This window comes from Cyprinus carpio, chromosome A25 (genome assembly GCF_018340385.1).
Source record: "Cyprinus carpio isolate SPL01 chromosome A25, ASM1834038v1, whole genome shotgun sequence".
Taxonomy (NCBI): Eukaryota; Metazoa; Chordata; class Actinopteri; order Cypriniformes; family Cyprinidae; genus Cyprinus; species Cyprinus carpio.
In genome coordinates this window covers 3,973,537-3,994,807 of record NC_056596.1, presented here as the reverse complement: position 1 = coordinate 3,994,807, position 21,271 = coordinate 3,973,537, and the positions used below count along the sequence as shown (strand labels likewise).

Genomic DNA, 21,271 nt, shown 5'->3' with positions numbered 1-21,271 from the left:
TTGATCTGAGGGCAGCTCTGTAGCTCTGTCTGGTGTTTGGAGGGGGAGGGAAGAGGTGCTCAAACACGGTTAGACATTTTCCCCTTCAGTCTCCCAGTAAACAAAGAATATTAGATCCGCTGGCGTGTTTGTGCTGTAATATATGATCGCATCTCTCGTTTCACAGCCTCGCACGATCACATCAGCGAGTCCGTGTTCATGCGATCAGATTTTTAGTTCCCATTTTGACTTTGGGTCTGATTACTAAAGGACAACATGTCATGATAGAGGCGTGTGTGATGTTGGAGTCGTGTTCGTGTGTGCTCGTTCGATCCAGAAATCACGAGAGGTCGTGAAATGCGTCCTTAATAAACGTTTGAGGGTGTTTATACGCGGATCTTTTGTTCGGGGTCGTGTTGTAGCGCTCGCGAACATGCTGAATATCTGAGCGCTTTGCATCGTCGCCAGTCCGAACTTGTTTATTCTGTAAGTTTGAGCTGTTTTGGGTCGCGTTGTGTCGGGTTTTGTCCGAAATTTAAGCGAGAGGCTGTGCACGCAGACACGCGTGAGCCTCAGCTCTGACTGACTGCGGACGGGGCGAGGAGGAATCCCGGGCACTAGCTTAAGCCCCGCCTCTCGTGGGCGGAGCGTGGCGATGTGAGCCTCACGTCATACTTAACGCCCTCTCAGTGCACCTGGCCAATCGGAGTCGAGATTTGTATAAGAGGCGTTCATACAGTGAAATTCATTTTTCTGATTGGTTAGTTTTTTTGAGGGGGCGTAAAGAATGACGTAACCACAGGCAGGAAGTTTGGGAAGCTGCTGAAAGCATTCAGACGTAATGCCGCGATTTTATTAGTAATATTACAAAGAGTGATGGCGGCGCATTATAGTAAAGTTAAACCCGACCAGATCGCTACTCACTCTCAGTCTAAAAAGAAGCTGAGAGTAAGTTGCTGTTTAAAACCGGTCGTTGTGTGTGTGTGTGTGTGTGTGTGTGTGTGTGTGTGTGTGTGTGTGTGTGTGTACGTGTGAGAGAGTGAGAAACAGTAGAGGGTTTGGGCTCAACCCCCCTAACAATGTTAATACTTGTTTGAGTGACAGTCGAGAACTTCAATAAAAACACAACCCTATGTCGTCTCCCGAGCAAAGAGCCAATCAGAGACCAAGTGGGCGGAGACTGTTCGCAAAGCCTATGTTAGCCCCGCCCCCTCACCAGCGATTGTTTTCAGCAGGAATTTTCTGCGTTATCGTTACTTGTTTTTAAACTCAGTTTTAATGCGTTTTATCGGTGTTTTCGGTGTGAGTTTTAGTATTCCGGTGACATTTTAACAGCGGTGGGGCACTATAAGAGCAGCTAGCAGAAGCGGGTGAGTCTCAGAGGTATATAATACCAGTTTTATTCAGTATTTCTGAACTTTTTTCCCTCTCAATAAGCTGGTTTTCTGTCAGACTGAAACTTCCGACCTTTAGTTTTCTTAGTTTATTTGATAAAAGCGAAATTCCTCACTAAACTTAGTCACTTTTAGTCGCGGGTTAGCAAGTTAGCATTAACTGTCTGCATGTGCAGGAAACGCACACACACACACACCAAGCGCGTGTATATACACACACACACACACACACACACACACACACACACACACACACTTATATACGCACGTATTTATACACACCTATGCATTTGCCTCATTCATTTATATATGCACATACGCATATACTAACCATGCACACATATATTTATATATATACATTTGCGCATTATTGCACATGCATATATACACACCATTCATGTTTGTATATACATATACTTTTTGTGGCCTTAATTCATCAGCTAGTCAGAGTCTGGGATATTAGATCTCCTGTTGGTAATGGCTTGGACTACAGCCAAATCATGATGTTTAATAAGTTACTGTCTTTGCCTTGTCTGTTCCAGGTCTTAGTTTCCGTCTGAGTATGAGTACAGCATGAGGAGGCGTTTAGAGGATCAGGAGCCAGTGTTCACCCCACAACAGCGCCGGCTTCCCGGCAGCACCGAGGGCTTCCAGCACAGGGTTCTTGCCCCAGCGCCTGCAGTATTCGAGGCTGTGGCTGACGGCATGCAGCCTACTCCAGGAATACAGTACCCGGTTCCCCAGGCATACCAGGTGCGGACACACATCGTTGTGATGCATTATAACTCCAAGGAATGTGTTCACACTGCATCCATTTAATCAAGAGCGACTCCAGAATCTAGAGTCTGGCTGAATAAGCTAGAAGCCAAAATTATATTTATATATATATATATATATATATATATATATATATATATATATATATATATATATACACACATTCATACATACAGTTGTGCTCATAAGTTTACATACCCCTTGAAGAATATGCAAAATGTTAATAGTTTTCACAAAATAAGAGGCATCATAAAAATTGCATGTTATTTTTTATTAAGTACTGTCTTGAATAAGCTGTTTCACATAACGGATATTTATATATACACTAGGGGTGCTCCGATCAGGTTTTTTGAGGCAGATCACAGAAAGCGTAGTCTGCCGATATGATCACAGATACCGATCTTTTTTAAAGCCTTATTTTTATCATGTAGAATTATTTATAGTAATACTCCAAACAGGAATCTTAGACATTTATTCAGGGCCTGAATTTCATTTTTGAAATTGGGGGGAATTTCCTTCTTCAAATTTTTTTTTAAATTTGAGGGGTGGAGGGGAGCATTTTTTTTTTACATATTTTTCAAAAATGTATATTTATCTCACCTAAATGTTTGATCACACAGTGCATTTTTGTTTTTACACCTGTGCAATTGTTGCACAAAAGCTTGCACACAGCACAAAAAAGTTGCTTAAGCAAGTGGCAAAACATTTAAAATACTTTTGTTACGTTATCACAAACATTCTAAATTAAAACTTACCACTGACAGAAACAATCTTTATTTCAAGCAGTAGGGTTGGGCTTATAGACGACGCCATCATCCATCACCGATAGCTAATAGACATCACAATGTTGCGTTCACACGTACTCCGTCTGCAGTGCGTATACAGTATGTGTATGCGGTGCAGAAGCAGCAGCGTAGTGGAGCGAGTGTTAAATAGATTTGTTATATTGTTCACACGTACGCAAGTATACACATTAAAGCAGCGAGAGCGAATGCCCGAGCACAAATAATCTCCACTCGCACCTAGATTTCCTTTGCTCCGTCACAAAACCAGACACGTGTGCTCAGATACACGCTGCTCTCGCCCGGAGAGAGTGCGCGCACTTAAATCGCGTCTCCTCTGCTCAAACTGCGTCCTGTGCACTCACAACTCTCTCTATGCTCATGAGCTAGATGTTAATTATTTTCTCACCTTTCTATTTCTAACCTTTTCTGTTCACATCTTTCGCATCTTTTACCGTGTGCAGTGTGAATGCTCTGATCCGTTAACATGGGCTTGGAAAAAATACGCATCACAGACAGTGTGTGAACCTGGAGTTACGTAGGCATATGCCCAGTCTGTTCTGTTCTCACGCTCCATTTAGGCGCGCTGCATTCTGATTGGATTGGATAGCATACTGCGGGAGGTCTGGACCGTGGAAAATCGTGCTATAAAGCGATTTAGAAATCGCGCACGCTCAAATCGTGATTTTATGAAAAATTCTGTTAATCGCACAGCCCTAGTACTTACCAGACATTTTACAAGATTATATGTTTGTCAGTGGTACTGAGGATCTGCAAATCATTCACCATCGTCCTCAGTCATCTCTTCTACACCGGACTGCTGCTGAAGCACCGCTACTGGAGCACACTGTCGGACCACAACCGTGTGCAGTGTGAACGCTTTAAAACCGTTAACATGAGCGCGGAAAAAATAAGCAACGCATACTCACCGCAAACGGAGTATGTGTGAACCTGGCTTTATGTGTGTGCTCTGCAAGTGTGCATGAGCGGACGGTCTCCAGAAGAGCGTGCGAGCGTTGTTTGGTTTTAGATTACACACAGCACAAGCCTGATTTGGTGAGCTGTTTGTTAGACGGCCTTATGTGGGTGTGCATATTGTGCAAGTTACAGTTCCTGTGTCAACTTTGCAACATGCAGCTGGCTTATAGTGCAGACTTTGATTTGAAGCCATTTGCGCATTTTGAGAGAGAAAGAAAGAACGTATGCGGTGATTCATTCACGCTGTTTGTGAAATTATGTCCCATAGAAGGTTTTCAAATTACTTTGAGTTATTTAATGAAGACATATGAATCACACTTCACCTTCAGCTTAATTATTTTACCCTCACCAGACAGAGACTGAGACGGTGCCGCTGCATGTCATGTCAAACCTTTCACGGCAGACGCGTCATCAGATTGAGATCGTTTTTTTGAGATCTGACTTTTTAGAGACCGCCGATCAAACATCCCAGCCCGATTATCGGCCGATGGTAATCGGTAGCCGATCAATCAGAGAACCCCTAATATATACTCCACAAGACAAAATAACTGAATTTGTTTATTAAATGACCCCTTTCAAAAGTTTACATACCCTTAAATCTTAATACTGTGTGTCATTTCCTGGATGATCCACGACTGATTTTATGTTTTGTGATAGTTGTTCATGAGTCCCTTGTTTGTCCTGAACAGTTAAACTGCCTGCTGTTCTTCTGAAAAATCCTCCAGTTTTTGCAAATTCTTTGGTTTTCCAGCATCTTCTGTGTATCTGAACCCTTTCCAACGGTGACTGTATTTGTGATTTTGAGATCCATCTTTTCAAACTGAGGACAATCGAGGGACTCATATATAGGAATTACAAAAGGTGAAAACATTTACTGATGCTCAAGAAGGAAACACGATACATTAAGAGTCAAGGGGTGTAAACTTTTTGAATTGGATGATCAGGGTAAATTGTCCTTATTTTGTCTTCTGGGAAACATGTATGTATTTATGTAGCTTCTGAAGTGCAGTAGAAAAAAATATATGATCTTTAATCAAAATAAATTTTTTTACACATCATCATCCTGTTCAAAAGTTTACACCCTCCAGCTCTTAATGGATCATGTTGCCAGCTTGAGCATCAGTAAATGTTTTTACCTTTTGTGCAATTGGCAAATGCCTTATTTCACAAAATGTGCAATGATGTTTTCATCAGAGCCTGATGAAAAACTCAGAGGTTTTTGCATCTAAAGTCTTCATACATATATATGTTCATCAGAGCCTGATGAAAAACTCAGAGGTTTACATATATATATATATATATATATAATATACAAAAGTATACAGTATACATATGTTTATTTTGTGTGTGTGTAAATATTTCTTACCACATACATACAAAGTCTTCATACATATTTTTGTTTTTATTTTTATATGTATATATGTGAATATTTTTTGTATGTATATTTTATGTTTTGTTTTTTTTAATTTACATTTGAATATACATAAGTATGTGTATGTGTGTGTGTATATATATATATATGTATGTATATATAATAAACACACTGAGTATTTTCTCACAGAGGCTCCACATAGCTGTATATTGAACATCAGGCATATTCTGAAACATTTCAACTTCAGTGAGGACAGAATAATTATTTTTGCTTAGTTAGGAGTATTTGTTATGATTATGAAACATCTTTATTCATGATTAATGTGATCTTTGCATCGTTACTGTTTTTAGATGTCCACAGTGGCCCAAAGTTCAGGTGGTCACAGTCACACTTCCAGTCCGGCGGCCCACAGTGGTGCTCACCATCATGGTCCAGTGGCGGTCCAGGCCCACGGTCCTGCGCCGGTGCAGGGTCACAGTCACCCGCCCACCCCCTCCGCATCCACGCAGGGGCAGCAGCAGTTCCAGAGACTCAAGGTGAGACGGGATTTTGTGTTTGGGTTGTCTGGGAGTCTGACCAATGCAGTCTTGCAATAGCAGCTGTGTGCGTGAGATAAACTGGATTATCATTTTCTTTCCTGCAGGTGGAGGACGCCTTGTCTTACCTGGACCAGGTGAAGCTACAGTTTGGCAGTCATCCACAGGTCTACAATGATTTCTTGGACATCATGAAAGAGTTTAAATCTCAGAGGTGAGCTTAATCACATAAAGCGTGAAAGTATTTTGAGCTTGTGTAAACCACGGACCTTATTTTAGAGGATTTAATCAAACTCCCATTCAAAAAACCCATTGACTCTGGGACGATGGAACCGGAAGTGCTAAAATGGTAACTCGCTTCCGGGTTTTTGCCTACAAAGTGATGTGATAGTTCCCCCACTCTATAAGAAACATTTCTTAATGTATTGAATAGGAAATTTGTGGTCTTCAGGATTCTTTGATGAATAAAAAGTTCAAAAGAGCAGCATTTATTTGAAACAGAAATATTTTATAACATTATGAATGTCTATACTGTCACTTTTGATGAATTTAATATGCCCTTGCTGAATAAAAATATGCATTTTTTTCATTTATCAAATAAAACATTGCTTTCATCAAATTCTTATGATGTTTCTTTTTGATTTTGGCTTGGGCATGTTGTTGTTGTAATGTGATTGTTTTATTGTTATGTTATTAGATTCATGTCCTGCATTATTTAATTCAATGGTAGATCGTTTCACTGGGAATTAGTTAATCATAATTAATCATTTTGAATTCCCTTTTTCTCTCTCTCTTTCTCAATCTGCAGTATTGACACCCCGGGCGTAATCAGCAGGGTGTCACAGCTCTTTAAGGGTCACCCTGATCTTATTATGGGGTTTAACACATTTCTTCCACCGGGATACAAGATTGAAGTTCAGACCAATGACCTGGTGAACGTGACTACACCAGGCCAGATCCACCACATCACACCTCACGGCATCTCTGTTCAGAACATCCCCCCGAGACCGCCACCGCAGCTTCAGAACCAGATCCCCGCAAACCCTCCCAGCCTGGCATCCACACCTCCTGCCCAACCCACACCGAAAAGCAAGGTAGTCCTGAACCTGTTAGCATTCCACTGTACCGCCCACAGCACACTCCGTGTTTTAGGCATTTTAGGCAAATTTTACTGGAATGCTAAGGGGTTAATATTTTATTTCTGGAGATTATTTTATTTGTGGAGTTTTTAATATGTTTTTAATATGATTTTGTTTTGTCCAGTTCATTTTGTCCTGATTTGTTAAGATCGCTGATTTGTTTCTGTTTCTATCTGTGTATCCGAGCTCTGACTCCAAGCAGTCTTAAAAGTCTTAAATGGGATTTTAAATACCCGAGCAGTCATCCCAATCCGTCCATCCCTCCGTATGCGTCCCCGCGTTCGCCCCCGCTGCAGCCCCACACCCCCGTCAACAGCATGCCCACCGCCCCACCGCTGCAGAACAACCAGCCCGTGGAGATCAGCTACGTCAACAAGATTAAGAACCGCTTCCAGGGCCAGCCCAACATCTACAAGTCCTTCCTCGAGATCCTGCACAAGTACCAGGTCGGGCCAGGCCCTGAAAACACTTCACAAATAAATTATAATTCACAATCCACATTCATATACGTGTTTTGTTAATCAGAAGGAACAGCGTAATGCTAAAGAAGTGGGCGGGAGCTACACCCCAGCCCTGACTGAGCAGGAAGTTTATGCTGAGGTGGCCCAACTCTTCAAAAACCAGGAAGATCTGCTCTCCGAGTTTGGACAGTTCCTGCCTGATGCCAACAGCTCTGTGGTGAGTTTGATTGAGGCTCCGCCTCTACTCTGAACCCGCCCACTGGACTGATACATTACTCTTAATCTAAAAATTTTGAACATTCTATAACCGAAAAGAATGAATGATGTCATTTTCAGATGTTTAGGGTCAGTTCAATCAATACAGAGTTTTCTGTTATTATAGTGTCATTGAGATGCTGCAATAGTTTTATAAATACTTTGAATTTATTTTGTATTTTTGTTTCCTGTTATAAAGTTTAGATAATTTTGTTGTTTGTCATTTTATTTATTTATTATACTATAATTACATCATAGCATTTAGAAGTTTAATAATCACCTTAGGACCTTTTGTGATTCCTGTTTTTTCCTTCTCATCTTAAAATTATAATTTGTAATACAGTTTAAGATATTTAAGTCTTTTTATTACTTCAATTTTCATAAAACTGGATTTTGTTTGCACACATGCTCCTAAATGCATCTCAACGTTTGCACACATCTATTTTTAATGCCAAATGCGAGTGAAATGCTCGCTCTTTCGTGCCCTGTAATTTTTATTTCAGTTGTAGCTTTGGTTATTTTAATACAAGGCTATAAACTAAGTGAAAGTGACACATTTCCTGCAATGAATTTCCTTCTAGCTGCTGAGCAAGACGACAGCAGAGAAGGCCGAATCTGTGCGGAACGATCACGGTGGAACGGCCAAGAAACCACAGCTCAATAACAAGCAGAGGCCCAATCAGAACGGCTGCCAGATACGCAAGCACTCAACTACTGCCGTCACCCCACCTGTGAAGGTACAGGAAATACACTTCATTATACACTGAATTTTGTAGTTTTCAGCATGTTTTTTTTTTTTGTGGAATTACTTTCTTGATATCTGAATTTTTTTCTTTTTTCCAGAAAAAGCTCAAGTTAATGAATATCAAAGATTCATCCATGACAGATGCTGGCAAACATGGTGGAGGAACAGAGTCTCTTTTCTTTGACAAAGTGAGTTGCTCTGGGTTAACATAGTGATGTTGATGTAATATGCAGGTTGTTTTTATCTCAAAAGTTTCGTTTTCCTTTTTTTAACGGACATTATTGGTGCATTCGTAGGTGCGAAAAGCTTTACGAAGTGCTGAAGCATATGACAACTTCCTCCGGTGCCTGATTATTTTTAACGAAGAGATCATTTCTCGTGCTGAGCTGGTTCAACTAGTGGTTCCATTCCTGGGGTAAGTCCAGTTTGAAGTGGATTTTAATTGTATGGATGTTATTTTATTTTCATCTATTTATTTTAATTTATTTATTTAATGTATTTGATTTAAATAAATTACAGATTATTTTTTTTCTTTAATAATATTTTTTTTATTTATGTTAACAGAACTCTCCTACCATTTATTTAGAAGTAGTAGGTTTGTGTTAATGGGTATAGAAGTGGGTATTGCCAGAACATTTTTGGCAATAATCTTTTGTATTATTTTAAATAATTTTTTTTATTATTCATTTTTTCTTGCAAAAGTGCCCTAAAAATTATTTTGCAGTAGTAGGTTTTAGTTTTTTACATTTTCAGCATTCATTCATTCATTTAAAAAATATATATATTTATATTTTTATTTATTTATTGATACATGTTGTGCTATTTATTTACTTATACAAAAACCTTTATACATACCTTTATTTTATATATATATATATATATATATATATATATATATATATATATATATATTAATTATTTATTTATATATATTATTATTAATTTTTTAATTTTTTTTTATAATTAATTATTATTATTATTATTATTATTTTTTTTTTTTACAAAACTCCCTTAGCATTTGTTTTTTAGTTTTTATTTTTTTTTGTATTTATTACTAAGCTGCCTCCAGTTTTTATTTTGCAGTAGTGGATTTGTGTTTTTACTAATTAACCCGTTTTTCCCAGCAAATTTCCTGAGCTGTTCACTTGGTTCAAGAACTTCCTTGGATATAAAGAGATATCACACCTGGAGACGTACCCAAAAGAAAGAGCCACTGAAGGAATTGCCATGGAAATTGACTACGCTTCATGCAAGCGTCTGGGTTCTAGTTATCGAGCTTTACCCAAGAGCTACCAGCTTCCCAAATGCACAGGAAGAACATCACTCTGTAAAGAGGTAAGAGAGGATTTTCCCTTAACAATAGCTTCTTTACCAAACCCATCACCTTGCGGGCTTATTATTGAACGTGCATCAAATTACTCAAGTTTTTATTAAGAAACCATTTCTTTGTGGATGCATCAGGTGCTGAATGATACCTGGGTTTCCTTCCCCTCCTGGTCTGAGGACTCTACCTTCGTCAGCTCCAAGAAGACTCAGTATGAAGAACACATGTACAGGTGTGAGGACGAGCGATTCGAGGTGAGACGCTTCCACACACAAGAACATTTTTACTGGTTCACTTGCTGTTTTGATTTGTTCGTGAAGTAATTCTTGCTAATGATGTCTTTGACTCCTCCCTCTAGCTGGATGTTGTCTTGGAAACCAACCTGGCCACCATTCGTGTGCTGGAGGTGGTTCAGAAGAAGCTGTCTCGGATGTCTGCGGAAGAGCAGGCGAAATTCCGACTGGACAACACTCTGGGCGGCTGCTCGGAGATCATCCACAGGAAAGCCATCCAGAGGATATATGGAGACAAAGCTCTGGACATCATCGACGGACTGAAGAAGAATCCGGCAGTGTCTGTTCCCATTGTACTCAAGAGGTAAGTCACATTACGTTTATTGTATTACATTGTAGTATATTATTCAAATTTAGTGATTGACCAATGTGGGTTTTTCAGATATTTTAAATGCATTTATTTGTCATTATTTTTATTTTTATTCTACCCCAGAATTTATTTAGCAATAGAGGGTTTGTGAGTGAGTTTGTTTTTACATCAGCAATAATATTATTTTATAATTTCTCTAGCACTGTATATAATAATAATAATATTCCAAATTAATAGTTGTATATGTTTTATCTTTTAAAAGTCATTTATTTATTCTTTCTTTCTTTATTTTACAAAATGGCTATAAATATACACACACACACAGTCATTCACTTCAAAATTAGTAGTTAACTATTTATTTATTTATGTATTTATTTTATTATTTATTATATTATTAAAATTTAGTTATTGACCAATGTAGGGTTTCCCTATGTTTTTAAAAACATGCATTTTATTTAAAGTTTTTTTTTTTTTTTTTTTTTTTTTTTTTTTTTTTTTTTTTTTAATGCCACAATATTTATTTATCAGTAGCTGGTTAGCAATTAGCAATAATATTACATTTATTTTATATTTTATTTAATTATTTATACTAAAATATCTCAAATTAGTGGTTGACCAATGTGGATTATTTCATTTTATTGCCAATATTTGTTTTTATTTAGCTGTTTCCAATTTCTAGATTTTAACTGTTCAAGTTTCTTTGTTGTTGTTGAAAGTTATTTGAACATAAATGACTTATGTCTTCTCATTTGGGGTCTCAGGCTAAAGCTGAAGGAGGATGAGTGGCGTGAAGCTCAAAGGGGTTTTAACAAGATCTGGAGAGAGCAGAATGAGAAATACTACCTAAAATCTCTGGACCATCAAGGCATTAACTTCAAACAGAACGACACTAAGGTGCTGCGCTCTAAAACGCTTCTCAACGAGATCGAGAGCATCTTTGACGAGGTGAGGCGCTCTTTATCCTCTAGAAGAAGTTAAAAGGGTTTGTTCCTCTCGGAGAAATTGGTTTTCCCACACATGATTGATGGTTGTGTTTGTTTAGCGGCAGGAACAGGCTTCGGAGGACAACAGTACTTTTCCAAGCGGGCCTCACCTGACACTGACCTACGAGGACCGTCAGATTCTGGAGGACGCCGCGGCGCTAATCATCCATCACGTGAAACGCCAGAGCAGCATCAACAAAGAGGACAAATACAAGATTAAACAGATCATCTACCACTTCATCCCCGACATGCTGTTCTCCCAGAGAGGAGTGTTGTCGGACGCCGAGGAAGACGATGATGAGGAAGACATGGACCTCGACGAGGGGGCGTCGAAGAAGCACAACGGGCTAACGGGAGGAGTTAGCGGCAGCCCCACAAAGTCTAAACTGCTGTTTAGCACGTCCACGGCTCAACGGCTTCACTCCTGCGAGGACGCGTATAATCTGCTTTACGTGAATAACAACTGGTACATCTTCCTCCGGCTGCACCACACCCTGTGCTCGCGTCTGATACGGCTCTATGTGCAGGCCGAACGACAGATCGAAGAGGACCTGAGGGAGCGCGAGTGGGAGAGGGAGGTGCTCGGACTCAAACGGAACAAAAACGACAACACTGCTATCCAGCTGCGCTTGAAGGAGCCCAGTGAGTAACAAAACCAGCTAACTTGCACTATGGTTTTTATCAGAATAATGAATGAATGAGAACTTGAATGAAATTTGATGTTAATTTTTTTTGAAAGTCTGGTGGGTGTTTGTTGATGTTTTTGGACTGATTTTAGAAACTCTCACTCTCTCTTTCAGTGGACATAGAGGTGGAGGATTATTACTCAGCGTTTCTGGAGATGGTGCGTAATCTGTTGGATGGGAATATGGAGGCGTCTCACTATGAGGATTCTCTCCGAGAGATGTTCACCATTCACGCCTACATCGCCTTCACCATGGACAAACTCATCCAGAACATAGTCAGACAGGTCCGTCTGCCCAAATACACTGACATAATAGTGCTTTTGCATGTCATGCATGTCTTTTTAGATAACTGATTTGGTCAATAGTTTGCCAGGTCTTCTGAGGTAAATGGAAACCCTACTTGAAGAGGTTGTTCCACATTACTAAGCAAGTCACAGTTCTCATGAAATATGGTGAGGAAGAATAGTATAAAATAGTATTAATAATATAACGAATATTATAAAATATAAAGTGAATAAATAGTGTAGAATAAACAAGAAAATTGTGTGTATATATACACAAGTAAATTATGAACATAAATTCCATAAAATTACTTGTGTTTGTGTTTATTGTGTTTATTTAATTTTTTTATTTTTTTTATCTTTTTGGATATGAAAAATAACAGAAAAAAGAAAGTGGATAAACATTATGAATAACAAAGAGAATAAAATAAAACTGCAAAAATGTTTGTTTGGAAATGTGCACACATTATATATTTATTTTTTGTCAGAATTTATGGAATTTTATTTATATTTATTTTTATATTATATATTATTATTTATATTATATATTTATTATATATATTATTTATTTATATAGATAGATAGATAGATAGATAGATAGATAGATAGATAGATTTTATTTACTTTTTAGATTATTTTAGTTTATTTTACTTTTTTATATTTTATACTCCATTTTCTACTTTTTTTTTTGTCAGAAACATATTTTATCATTTCTTGAGTTTTTCATAATTGGTTTCGTAACTTATTTATTTTTCTGTTTATTCACTTGATATACTTTTATTTATTGGACTTATGAAAACGTTGTTAGATTTTCATGAAATCAAAACTTCATAGGACAAGGTCTCAAAAGATCAGTTAGATTGCTCAGTTTTATAATCCATGATTTGCCCTGTAGGATATGAAAATCTCCTTTTCCTCCCTGTCTGTAATTGTAGCTCCAGCACATAGTGAGTGAAGAGATCTGTGTTCAGGTCACTGAACTGTACCTGAGTGAGAGCAGCCACTCAGCCACAGGCGGATCTCTGCTCACACAGAGCAGCAGGGCACCGGCGGAAATGTCGTACCAGCGCAAAGCCGAGCAGCTCATGTCCGACGAGAACTGCTTTAAGGTAGAGTTTCAAAACGAGTGGCAGGTGAAGGATACACAGAGAGTCTCATGGTATTAAGAGTCTTTAATCTCTCTTTCTCTCACTCCAGTTGATGTTTACGAAGAACAGGAACGTTCAGCTGACTGTGGAGCTGCTGGACACAGAGGAGGAGAACTCAGACGGGCCAATGGAGATCGAGGTGAGCTTCACTGATTGATTCACAGATCAAACATGGATGCGAACGTCCACACTTTCATTTTAAACTGAATTGGAATGTTATAGTAATTTTAAAATGGAATAATTTAAAATGTTTAAATCAAGTAATAAATCAAAGAATAATTATGAATAAAAATAAATAAATAAATGCAGGAAAAAAATTAATTACGTATATTTTAAAAAAAGTTTATAAAAATAGAAATTAATAAGAAAATAATAAGAAAAAAAGTCAAATCCAGATCTATTATTCTTCAGTTCCATTGTTATTACTTGAAACTAAAACCAAAAAAAAAAAAAAACAACATTTTTGTTAATTAAAATAAATTGTTAACTGAATTCAAACGAAATAATACTTAAACATTTCAGCTGTTTGCCAAAACAATATTTTTCATTTCGCTTAGTTTAAGTTGAACTAAATAAACAACTAAACTAAAAAAAAAAAAAAAAAAAACTATATATAAAAAAAAAAAAAAATCTAAGTTAAGAAAAATGACAGGAAAAATTATTTAAACTAACTAAAATGGAAAAAAATATAAATAAATAAAAAACTAATTCAAAATATAAAGAAAGAAAAAAAAAAGATCGCATCTCACTGATACTAAAATAACACTGCTGTGTTTGTTATTCAAATGAATCTTTAAAATGTAATACATTTTCCCTGTTCTCATGGCCCCATGTAGTGCTGGTCGGATTACGTTGTGCGGTATCTGTCGGCTGATTTCACATCTCCAGACCTGAGGGATCATCTGTCTCAAAAGCCTGTGTTTCTGCCAAGGTACCCTGTGTTTGTGACCCCTGACCCCTGAACTGCCCAACCAATGTTTGATCTCAGCATTCTGACTGTTCTCATGCAGCAGAGAAGTTTCGTTTAGGGTAAATACAATTGGTTTGTCGTCACCGCTCTCCTGTTTGTGTAGGAACCTGCGGCGGATCCGTAAGTGTCAGCGTGGCTGTGAGTCTCAGGAGGACGCGGCGAAGGACGGAGGCAGAAAAGAGAATGCAGACAGCATGAAGATGGAGTGCATGTTCAAACTCAACTCCTATAAGATGGTGTACGTCTTCAAATCAGAAGATTACATGTACAGACGCACCGCGCTGCTGAGAGCCCAGCAGGTACAATCACACACACCCAAAAGCAATGAGACAAGATGCTTATTACAATTAGTCATATTTTGCTTTTTTTTTCTAAATGTCTAATACAGTCTCCAGTTTTTTTTAATCAAGATTTTTCAGTTTTGTTCATTTGTGCATGTAAAAAAAAAAAAACAGAAAAATCATTATCTTTGCATAACCTAATTAACGATCATGAGATAAGCCATCTGGTTGTTTTTGTATTTTTTTTGTATTTTTTTTTTTTATGGGAGTCACAAGAACTAACACATCTATACCTGCCTCTCCCCTACTCTTTTTTTTTTTTTTTTTTTTTTTTTTTTTTTTTTTTTTGTAGATTTTTACCACATTATTCGTTGCAGTTAGGTCTACATCATGTTTTACAGTGTTTTAAAAACATAAACAAAGTCTAACATCTCATTTTAAAATTGTTAGTATGAAACTGCAGTTACATATTGTTCAATAACACAACCTCTGATTGTTTCCTCTGATTGTTTTTGCCGAAAAATTATTTGAATATTTATATTATGATACTTAAAAATGATAGTATATTAATACGATTTAATATTTATATTAATAATAATTATATTGTATAACATATAATTATATAGACTGTCAATTTGTGCAATATTTTTTCCTTTGTCGCCAATAGTATTGATATTTATATTAATAGTATTGAAAGGATAAGGATATTGATAGGATTTAATATTTAAATTAATAGTATTATTAAGTTAAATTAATAAAATAACAGCAATTATCAGTTAAACAGACATCTATATGAAACTTCTTCAGAGTTATGGCCAAGCTACTTCCCAGGAAAAAAAAAAAAGGTTTCACCACATAGCAAATTTTTGCATTTTAAAAATATTGTGGCTGCAAAAATATCTACGTACTTGTCCTTAAAAGTCCTCACCTGTCACTCAGCACAACGACTCACAACTCTCTCTCTCTCTCAGTCTCACGAGCGAGTGAGCACACGTCTGCACCAGCGCTTTCACGCCTGGACTCAGCGCTGGGTGAAGGAGCACGTAACCAGAGACATGGCTGCTGAAACCAGCAGGTGGCTCATGGGAGAAGGGCGGGAGGGACTGGTGCCCTGCTCCACCACCTGTGACCCCGAGACCCTTCACTTCCAGCGCATTAATAAGTACAGAGTCCAGTACGGCAGCCCCCACAAGAGCCAGTGACATCAGAGGAAAGGGGCGGAGCTTAGCGGCGACGTGAGATTTTTCAGTGTTTTTGGTTTTCCTTAGCTGTTCCTGCAGAAATGCAGGTCACCCAGTGCCAAAAAATCACAGGGTTGAAGACCTGTCAGTCAAACCCAGCCCGGACCAATCAGCACAGCTCGTACCGTAGACCAGCCCACCGATCTGATACATATATATCGGATTTTGCGCATCTCTTGAACGCCAGTCGAGTGTGTTCACTGGTTTTTAATAGTTAAAACCTCACAGGCAGCAGATCCGAGAAAAGGTGGTGGACAAATCTGAATCAGACTTTATATGAAAACTAAACAAAAAAGCGTTTCGGGATAAGTGCACTTAACTTTAACGTGACTTCGAGAGATTTATTCTGCCACATCATTTCAGAGAACAAAGATCTGAGGTGCGAATTTAGCATTGTAATATTAGAATGAAGAAATTCAGTTTTTACTTAAAAAAAAATATAGGCAAAAAATATAAATGCGACAGCAATAAAGATCTAAGGCCTGTGTGAAGGCATGTTATGAATCAGAAAACACACTTATTTCTGCTCCGTACACCAGCTTACAGTGAACATGACCTGTGAATCACACACACAAACACACAGTTCAACAGTTTTGTAAATAGAGTGTAAATATCACCAGACCTTTTTATGCCAGATGTGTGTTGTGTTTAGTGCTTCAGTGTGGAGTTTAGGGGAGTAGTAAAAGGGGGGGAACCATATGGAAAACGATGACAGGACTGTTTGTTACAGTTTTTACCAAAGGGAGTCGATTATTAAGGTTGGGGATTGTTTTCTTTTTCCTTTTGTGTGTTTTCTTTTGTCTTCTATTTTGTCTGTCTTTCTTTTTTTTTTCTTTTTTTTATTAGTAAAAATGTTAATTTTGCAAAGTAGAAATGTATCCAGGTTCTTCTTTTTGCAATGGAAGTTTTTATAAGAAAAAAAAGAAGCATTTTAATTTTTGAAGTTTGAATATGGATCTCGTTTCTGTAAACTTTTATCACTGACCATTTTGGATTGACCTTCAGCCGTGTCCTCTGGCAAACACACACAGACACAGCTCTTATGAATGTAAAGGTCTTCTTTATCCTCGTCAGAGTTTTCAGTCTTCATTCTGGATAGATTTCTGCTGGACAAATCTAAATATAAATATATATACACATTTTAAAAATGAGTCACAAAGCATGTCTTTTCTGTGGATCATTATAGACCCTTTATTTGCATATTATTTAAATTAATAAAAATTACATTTGTAGCATAAGCATCTGGCTTGTTTTGGACTTATTTACTTTCTGCAAAAATGGGTGGTATATTTGCTGAATATATGCTCTGAGTGCATCATGTTTTATCGTGATCAGGCTGTAGTTGTCATCTGTGACCACCAGGAGGCGATGGTCCTCTTAGAGTTCATGCTCTGGTTACAGGGTTGTTTCTATACAGAGGAAGGTGCTTCTCTGCCTTCATGGTCAATTACAATGATGCCTATAATCAGAGCCGGGTAGTAACTGATCACATGTAATTCCCAAAATTAAATTAAGTACTTGTAATTTTATTTTTTTATTTTTTAAATGATTACATATTACTCTCGCAATAGCAATAAAATATTCATAATTTGATTATTCTCTTTTTATGTATTATTATGGTACAAGATGGTCCTATTTAAATCAATGTGATAACTGAGTTTGGTCAAAAGTAATCTTAAAGTAATCAAAAAGTAGTCTAAAATGTGTAATGGATTGTTACTAACTACAATTTTTGTCATGTTATTTGGAATCAGTAATGAAGTACAGTTTGTAAGTAGCCTAACCTACCCAGCTCTGCCTATATTTCTATAATTCTGATTACTATTAACCATACAAATGTGTGCTAAATATAACAACCTTTTTAATCCTTGTCTGCAATAAATAAATAGGCATATGTATGTATATGTAAATATGCCACATACTTTAGTCCAGTTATCTTATCAATTTTGTGTATAATGTCAGATACATGAGGCTTATATTAATTCAGATATTGAAATGTAAAATCAAGTTGTATTCTGTAGATTTTGGTCTTGTATGTATTTTTAATGTAGTATGCTATTTCAGAAATGGTCTTTCTTTTTCTCTCTTTTGAGTCAAGACTTTTACATTAACCATTAATGTATCCTATACTTTTTTTAATCTACTATGATTTATCTGTAATGCCTGAAGGAAGCTGTCCGTTAGCAGTTCTATGAATCTATACCAGCATTCATATCAAGAAGACCATAATTGTACATTGCATTTGGTATACGTGTTTACATAAAGATGTTTTGCGAGGTAAAATTAATAAGTAAACAGTCATCTTTCGAAGTGAAAGGTGTAAAATAATTCATCCAGTCTGAATATGTTTTTCTCAGTGGACCCCGTCTGGCTCCGCAGGACTGGAATGATCTGTGGTGTATGTTGGTCACTAGACAGAATTGTTTTGGACAGGTGAAGGATGGTGCTTTTTCTTCTGCCCAGTCAGAGTGACCCAGATTGTTGTGTGTGTCTGTGACGGGCGCTCGGGCTGACAGGTGCGGTGTCTCCTGCAGAGAGCTAACGAGAGAGAGAGACAGACCGCGCTGTCTGAGGTGTGTGTGGGGAGAGAGAGAGACGGACAGATACCGAGGGAACCTTCCTATAACTGTCAAATAAACTCGAGTCATGCAGAGCCAAACTTATAGTCATAAAGTCTGGTCTGCTTTGCTGATTTTTTCTGGCAGGGCAGGAAGTCACTGTCTGACTGATATGTTAAAGTCCGAGTTCACCCAAAAATGAAATTTGTTATCATTTACTCCTCTTCATGACATTCCAAACCCGTATGATTTTGTCTTCTGTGTAAAGTCACATGGAATATTTTAACGATGTCCTACTACCTTTCTGGGCCTTGAACGTTTCAGTTGCAATGCTGTCTATGCAGGGTCAGAAAGCTCTCGGTTTTCATCAAAACTATCTTAATTTGTGTTCCGAAGATGAACAAAGTTCTTACAGGTTTGGAACGACATGAGGGTGAGTGATTAATGACGGAATTTTCATTTTTGGGGGAACTATCCCTTTAAACCTAAATAGTAATATTTTAAAAGAACAACAATAATAAAAATGAAATGCATAGCAACTAAAATTAAAACTGAAAATATAAAAATTAAAGCTAATTCAAGATATGAATTATCACTAACGGCATATGAATAATACTAAAATGACATGAGATGCATCTAAAATTATTTAGCCTACTTTAAAAAATTTAACGCATACTGTACTTTCATACATTTAAAACCATCTGTTACAACAATTGCATTAATAAAATATATATTAAATAATGTATATAATAAATATATTAAAATAAATAGCCTATAAATAAAAACAAATAAAAGAAAATTTAGTTATGGAACCTTGGCAACCTAATTAAATAAGTTGAAGCACTAAAATTACTACCTGATAATAAAAATGTCATACCTTTAAAACCATCTATTGCAACTTCGGTAGGCTATTGCAGAATTTGCATCTTTTTGTATTCATATTTTTATTATTGTCATTGCCATTATTATTATTTAGAAAATCATCTTCACAAACTCCTTGTCTAGATCTACTGTGATTTGGGATGCATCAAGGGCAGGCTATTCATTGCTGATATCTTTCTTACACGTGTTGTAGTTACATTATCAGCAGGGGCTAACAGGGCCATTTAGGATAGATAGTATGCAAATCTGAATGCGGAGAAATCCATCCTGCATAGCTGGAGCATCAAACGCAGTATGAACGTGTAAAATCTTCTCATTAACTCCCTTAGATTAACTTCAAACAACAGATGAGCGCTAATTGTTTCAGTTCACAGCGGCGCTGGCCTCGTTTTGGCCCCTGCGGGCACCTCGGAAGATCTGGAGGGCTGCAGGGAACCCTATCAGAGCTCATATAGTGTTGCAGTGTTGCTCAAAGCCCCCGTCTCTGCTGACCGAATTCCCAACAATGAGCTCCGCGGTATAGCAGGTCAGAAATCAGGGCGGTGTGAGGAGGGCCTGACAGCCGCCGGTTTGGGAGGTTGGGTTCTTCGGTTCTGTGAAACAGCCCGTTGAAAGAGCAGCTTTTAGCTCCTGGCAGGACTTCCTGAGACGGTTTATATAAAAGTGGGGAACTGAGCTGAACATTCAGGGTTTTATTTGGCTGAAGAGGAGTGTTACTAGAACAAAAGTCTCACGAGAGGATTTTTGTAGCTGTTAACGTTTCTACATGGATACAAAAATCGTAAATGAAACCTGTTCATTTTTGATTAAAGGTAGGCCTATAGTTCATCCAAAAATGAAAAAGCTGTCATTTACTCGGCCTCATGTTGGTCCAAACCTGTACAAATGTATTTGTTCTGTTGAACACAAAAATATTATATTTTTGTTATGCATATATATATATATATAATATATATATATCTATAATAAACTGTGTGTGTGTGTGTATACACACACAGCGGCTATAGAAAAGAATGACCCCCCCCCCCCTTTTTTTTTGTTGCACAAGCAACATTGTTTTGACAGTTTTTGTTTTATCCAGCTGTATTTACTCAGTGCAACTTATAACATCCAAGAGAAATATTGCAAATATTGAAAAGTCTAGATATGCAAAGTTAGTAGAGACAAATCCCTACAGAATAAAGGCTGTAATTAAAGCAAAAGGTGATTCAACAAAATACTGACGGGGGTGATCCTTTTTCCAAATCAGTGATTCTAGGTTTTTTTTATCCTGAGAAGTTGGTGTTATAAACTTTCACTTGGATGTTAGAAGTTGCACTGAGTATTCATTCTTCATTTCGACTGCAAAGCAACAAAATGTGATTATTTTAAAGGGGGTGATTCTTTTCTATAGCCTACTACTAGGAGTGTGCACAAATTCGATTATTCGATATGTAATTATTATTCGGGAAATAAAAACACTTTTTGAATTTTACTACGTGTTGCTTTGCTGGCAGTAATAACAGAATCCGTGATAAATATAAGCATGCAAACTAAAAGTCAGTTATAACTATGCAGTGGGTGGTGCTGTGGAGTGTGTCAGGGTGATTGTGTTTGAGCACAGAATGTCGTCTGCTTCGCCAAGTTTGGAATTACTTTGATCTTGCTAAATGACTTTACAAAATGGAATAACTTTTGATCAAATGAATCCGTGAAACTGAGTTATCATAATACGTAATTTATTCGAATTCGAATATTCGAATAGGCTATTGTCGTCGTTAGCCCTATTATTTGAATACAGTATTTTTTAATAAATGCCCATCCCTATCCTATACCCACTGTGTGTATGTGTGTGTGTGTGTGTGTGTGTGTGTATATGTTGTGTGTGTGTGTGTGTTATATATATATATTATTATA

At 37.3% G+C, this 21,271-nt stretch overlaps 1 protein-coding gene across 1 annotated transcript; it reads left to right on the top strand.

The window, feature by feature from the left end:
• Window positions 1-997: 997 nt before the first annotated feature.
• LOC109050853 (paired amphipathic helix protein Sin3a-like) lies at window positions 998-16,609 on the top strand. The gene is made up of 21 exons (XM_042715071.1): window positions 998-1,349; window positions 1,916-2,126; window positions 5,633-5,818; window positions 5,926-6,032; window positions 6,627-6,926; window positions 7,169-7,403; window positions 7,483-7,635; window positions 8,255-8,410; window positions 8,517-8,606; window positions 8,715-8,833; window positions 9,543-9,753; window positions 9,880-9,996; window positions 10,101-10,339; window positions 11,107-11,290; window positions 11,388-11,970; window positions 12,129-12,298; window positions 13,231-13,404; window positions 13,493-13,582; window positions 14,280-14,374; window positions 14,517-14,712; window positions 15,666-16,609. The coding sequence occupies exons 2-21, from the start codon at window positions 1,947-1,949 to the stop codon at window positions 15,894-15,896; spliced, it is 3,816 nt and encodes a 1,271-aa protein (XP_042571005.1). The 5' UTR covers window positions 998-1,349; window positions 1,916-1,946; the 3' UTR covers window positions 15,897-16,609.
• Window positions 16,610-21,271: the final 4,662 nt, after the last annotated feature.